The sequence below is a fragment of the Desmodus rotundus genome, chromosome 4, assembly GCF_022682495.2.
Source record: "Desmodus rotundus isolate HL8 chromosome 4, HLdesRot8A.1, whole genome shotgun sequence".
Lineage (NCBI taxonomy): Eukaryota > Metazoa > Chordata > Mammalia > Chiroptera > Phyllostomidae > Desmodus > Desmodus rotundus.
The window spans coordinates 115005842-115011841 of NC_071390.1; the positions used below are offsets into that span (position 1 = coordinate 115005842).

The 6000-nt window shown below is 43.0% G+C and overlaps 1 protein-coding gene across 1 annotated transcript in view; it reads right to left on the reverse strand.

Annotated features, from left to right (window-relative positions):
* The window catches only part of DHTKD1 (dehydrogenase E1 and transketolase domain containing 1), a 46817-nt gene extending 41146 nt beyond the window's left edge, over positions 1–5671 (reverse strand). Inside the window, exon 1 of the mRNA XM_024580188.4 lies at positions 5420–5671. Within this exon, the coding sequence (XP_024435956.2) occupies positions 5420–5576 (157 nt within the window). The 5' untranslated portion in view covers positions 5577–5671. The remainder of the gene's footprint in view (positions 1–5419) is intronic.
* Between the last annotated feature and the right edge of the window lie 329 nt (positions 5672–6000).

Sequence of the window (6000 nt, forward strand, 5' to 3'; positions counted from 1 at the left end):
ATGAAGAAAAATGGCTGGTGAAGGGCAAAGGGGACAGGGAAGACACCATAACTCTGACCATAGCTTCTCCCTCTTCTTACGTCACCTTTGACGTTTGAAGATGCCGTAAGTCATTTTCAGTCCTTGGATTTACTTTGCCAGTACTGAAAAGTTATGTATGTGATCCATCACACCAGCTCAGTCATTCCTCTCAACCAACCTTTTAGGACAAGTGGCAGGTGACATGAAAAAGACGAGAGCCCAACAAATCATGTCCTTGGCCTCATCAGCCTGCTGTCCTAATTAATGGAACTGACAATACGCATACACTTACACAGAACTTAAGGAAAAACCCAAGTCTTAATTGTATTCACCAGCAAAAAAGTTATTACTTTTTTCTGAAACATAGTACATAATGTTACTAATATAGTAATAGTAATATAGTAGATTACCAAATATATAAAGTGCTTCCTTTCTTGGCATTTGAGGTTACAGTTGTACATGCACAATTCAAATGCACTAAATGTCACAAATAAATTGCATATACAGAACCCTTTTTCCATGTCTTAATAGGAATGAATCATTTAATAAGTATTCAGTTAAGTGTAGAGCTGAGAAAAATATAAGACTAGGTCTTTACCAGGCAGAATCTTAAAATGTGGGAAGATGGTCCCTACATAAAATAACACACAAAATTTGGACTCCATACTGAGAGTTGAGGGAGTTCAGATCAGGAAATCCTGGTGTGATCTGGAAAGATATCATGGAGGGGATGGAAATAGGGCTGGGCCATGGAAAATGGGTAAAATGTAAAAAGGAACAGAATGAAAAAGAACTTTGGGTAAAGACTAGAATGTGGGGGCCACATTCCATAACCCAGTTTATGTTGGAGGGAGGTGAAAAAGAGAAGGTAGAATGGGTCAAGACATGTGAAGGGCACTGAATATCAAGCTAAAGAACTTGGATTTTATTCCAAGAGGCAAAGTAGAGCCTTTGAAGACGTGAGTAAGAAAATGACCCAGTGAAATCAGTGTTTTAGAAAGGCTGGACTAAGCAAGAAGGGAACTAGGCTCGCAGTTTTACCTTTCTGAAGTCACGGATCTCTTTGAGAATTTAATAAAAGCCACGAGCCCTTTCCCTAGAAACAGATACACATACAGGGCTGTGCAAAATTTACAGACCCTCTGAAACCTTTTCATAGGGGTTTATGAACTCAGGTTAAGAACCCTTGGTTTAAACATTTTTTTTTGTAGTAGATAAGAATTAAAAGACTAGACTAGGATCCTAATTAGTAAAAAAGGAAGTAAGGCTTTGAGAAATATAGTACTCAAAATTTGATATGAAATATGAGGTGAAAAAGTTGAAGGTGGAGTGCTTGTCCTAGAATTTTACAATACATCTGTAGGAGAGACTGCTGTGACTCCCAATATCCATTTTCTCTTCTCTTTCATGAGGAGTCACAGCCAAACCTGATGGAGAGGACCATACATTCTCCGGAGAAAATGGAGTTTGAGCTGGATTCAGGAACTGAATAGAAAGAGATGATCATGTTCTATATATAATACATCTGTAGCAGAGACTGCTATAATTCCCAATATCCATTTTCACTTCTTTTTCATGGCAATAGATAGTCGAGTATATGACCACCCAAAGTAGAGATACATATTCCCAGGCTTCCATGCAGCCAGTGTGGCCACATGACTAAATTCTGACCAATAAGAAGGTGGTAGAAGTGATCTACACAACTTTTGAATCTTGCTAGGTCCTCTTTCCCTCCCCCTTTCTTCCTTCCTACTGGTCAATATGCGGATATAGTGGTGAGCCATCTCAGACCAGAGTTGAAAGCAACACACACAGGATGGTGAAGGAACAACACAGACCGCCCACCTCCATGACAGTGCAGAGCAAAGCTCTCATACCAGCTTAGATTTTTACTTATCTTACTTGTCACTGTTATTCCAGGTCTCTGGCACAGCCCCTGAACTCATCCTATCTAATACAGAATTTGGTAACCAAGGCGGTTTGCTGCTAAAATAGAACTGAAATGCATGACTGGCTTAACAGCCAGGCAGTTGGTACCAAGGACCCATGTAATCGAGAATAGAAAGCTGATGAACAGTGATACGCTATGTGACCAAACATTTGGTAAAAGTGTCACCTGTAATAACCTGAAAGGCAGACTACATGCCCACAGAGCCTGTAACTCAGTAGCATGTGTTCACTGTTTCTTGTCACTTTCAGGAAAGCCTAGAGAGAAAGATGAAATCAAGCTGGAGCTAGCTAATCAGCAAAAAGAGATGGCAGGAAATTCACTGTACATGGAGGTACTCTCTGTCTGTGGTCTCAGTACCTAGAAGGCAGACGCTGGCAAGTTTGGAAAATTAGAATTAGAAAAGGTGGTTTTGAAAATGGTGTCTAACAGGAGATAAGAGAACAGACAAAATCCTTCATCAAGTACCTTCTGGTAAGCATTCTCTGGTAGACAAGCAGAGCCAGCTGAGACTTCAAGATCCAATAAAAAGTGTTGCCTTCCTACTCAAGCCTATTATTTTGATTGATCTCAAGATAAGAACCATTAAATTTAAGTAGCTGAATGGGTAGAACACAGAAGCAGTAAATAAAAGACTAGAGTTTCCTGGCTTAAATATTAGGTCTAGGTGAGACCTTTCACTGGGCAAATTGCTTATGGAATGACCAGAAGCAAAAAGACTGAAGACCTATGAATTTTATAAGAAAATTGAACTGCCAAAGAAATCCCAACCCAGGTCAGGGAAAATACCCTGTACCTGATGACCCCCTGAAGTAACTCTCAAGCTCCTAACCTTACCAAAATAGACTGTAAAAGGAGTGCAGTCCCCAAGGAAGGCATGTCCACATCAGATATGGTCACAGAAGATAATGGATAACGAAGAACCCATAAGGCAAAGCGAGGGGAATGGGCAGAGGATAGAGTCGAAGGGTAGAGTGAAGTTATTACAAAGCCACATCAAGGAGCTTTTATCACTTCTCTGCAATAGGATCTGGTAACTGATCTGAACCAGTGGCTGCTACAGATTCCTCATTCTTTCTTTCTACAAATGGAAGTTTTCTTTATGTATTCTATGTATATATATATGGGGTGGATGGCAGTTCATAAAATTCCAGACCATGAGGAGGCCAAGCCCAACCACACATTCTCCAGAGATAATGGACTTTGAGAAACTGAAGCTGGATTCAGAAATTGAATGGAAAGAGATGACCACGTTCTTTGCATGGGAAGAAAAGCTCAGGATATTTGAGTGGCCAAAAGTATCAAGTGTGGTGATTACTAGTTATTTCCTGGTATCTATTTTCCTCTTCTTCCTCATGGTAATTTTTAGCTGGTACATGGCCACCCTGAATAAAGACTGTGCTTTCCAACCTCCCTTGCAGGTTTATAGAGACAGATGACCAAGTTCTGTCCAATGAGATACTACTGGATGTGATATATGCAACTCTCCTTCCCTCTTCTCCCACACAGTTTAGTAGGAGATCTACTAAACTGTGATCTACTAAATGATCTACTAAGAGTTATCATAAAATAACATGATAAATTCTAAACCATAAAGAAGGAAAAGCTCATAGATCCACACGCGGTGGTAATTTTGAAAGTGATAAAGTTACAAAATGGCCCACTTAGCTTTAAGTTTTATTCAAAATGTAAATAAATAAATAAATAAGGAAAAAGAAAATAAAATCAGTACCCTCAGCAACAACATTCCCTAAGCCAGATCCTGTAACTGTGCAACCAACAATTGTTTCCTAGGATTGCTTCGACTCTTCCCTCCCAGTACACACAAGATCATACCCTTGGCCTGCAGTTCTAACTCAATGCTGGACTTTCAACATTTCACCAAGCAAGTTCATTACTAGTGGGAAGGCGGACAATTTAGTAATGAGGGAAGAGGGGTTGTTATAAACAAAGTCAACACTTCCAGAGACTTTTTTGAAAACACACCAGCCCAAATCTACCAAGATTATCTGCACATAGTCTTTCAGTTAAGAACCACCAGCCCAGGTTTTTGCAAGGCAAAGTTACTTCTCAACTGTCAGGCTGTTACAAGGAATCAAATAAATAGAGACAAATTGTGAGGGAAAACTTCAAATAAGATCACAATAATTATCCTCTGAGCACACACTAATATAATGTTAAATGAAGAAGAGATTTTCAAACACATTTTACAAATATATCCCTTATTGACTATAAGAGTATTGGCCACGGATGGCCATGGACCTCCTGTTAGAGAATTACCTGAGGTGCTTGATAAAAACACATATTCCTGAACCTCATCTCAGAACACTGAATTAGAGCCCAGAGGAAGAGGGTGGGAAGGAAGCCTGGAAACTGGCACATTCAGTGTGATTTGAACACATCCTTATGTTTGAAAACTGACATATAAAATTTCTGACACTCATTTTGCAAAGTGAAGTAAGATATCTATAATCTTACCCTCCAGGGATTAACAATGTAGTTGGCCAAATACTTCCCTAAAGAAACCCCACTGCATTCAAGAGAGAAATCAGGTTTATTCAAAAGGTGCCTGAGGTCAAGAGCAAAATACTGAGATTCCAGTGTGTCATGTAAGATTCAAAGGTCAGATGCTTAGATGATGGAGGGGATCTTTGATGTTAATCTAACACTGGATCAAAGATACCAAATGATTTTATTCTGATAATTGATCTGTATTCATCTTCTCTGTGAGGATGAATAAAGTTACAATAACTTTGGAGCATAAATCAAATAATCAAAATTAATCTCTTGCACATGAGCATGCAACAGAAGAGACAGGCTCCAAAAACTGATACTCAAGTCCCTTAATCCATTAAAACTCCAGTAACGTGGATTTAAATTCAGTAGAGTTATAAACTCTGAAATCAAAGTAAGAGGCTATCTAGAGGACATAGACAGATAATAAATACCACGCTACGATCCAACACCATCAACTGCCCTCTTCACCCTAGCAATACAGTCGTGATCCCCACATTCCCGCTAACACAAGCCTTGGACGTGGCCCTGAAATGTATCCTTGGGTAAACTACAGGAACTGGGAGATCTTAGAACTTTTCTTTTCCCGCAGTCCCGCCTCCACAAAGAGCTAAATTCCCACAACTTTACAACCAAGGAATAGAAAAGCATTAACTCGGAAGGCGGGAAGATCACTCAAGCGTGGAAGTGACGCCGAGACCCTGACCTTAAAGTTCCTCAATTATAGAGGCTGGACAGAGGGTGACCCCGACCCTGACAACACCCACGCCTGCCCTCCTCTGCTCCCTCACCTACCCTTCCTCCTTACCCGCCTGCGCGCAGACTGCAGACCCCCTGAAGCCCGACCTCCTCCCCAACAGTACCCCACCGCAGGCCTGACAAGAAGGTCTCCTGCCTCCCCAGCCCCCACGCCCATGGCCCGGCCCCATTTCGGACCTGGCGGGCGCGCCGGGACGCCTCGGGGCTCCCGGCTCTCGGGCTTCCTCGGCCGGTAGCCATAGACACCCCTAGCCGTCTGGTAGCCGCGCCGAAGGAGGAGTGGAGGGGCCCGACCAAGGCTCCGTCTTGCTGCTGCCACAGTGACCGAGGCCATGCTCCACCTGGTCCTCTGGTCCGGAGGACGAGGGGGAACAGCCACCCGGAGCAAAAAGAATCGCTCCAGAGACCCCGGAACCCGGGAACGCACCTCGCGGGAGGCTGGAGTCAGCAGCCCCGCCCTTGGACGACGCCCCCATGCCTGATTGGCCGGGGGCCGGTCCTCGGAGCCAATCGAGGGCAGCGGTTCACCAGCTGAAGCCACGCCCCGTGACCCGGTGGGACTCAGAGGTCCTAGAGGCAGAGGGTAACCTGGATTTGGGAAAAGTATGGAGTGTCGAGCACAGCGTTACCGGGTTTCTGGTACAAAATTTTGTATCTCTGCATGTCCTACAGTCTCCGGCCAGAAGTATTTACCCACCACCCCTCTGCTGGAAGCCGCCGAGCACAACCACACAGACACGATGTAGGCTGTCACACTG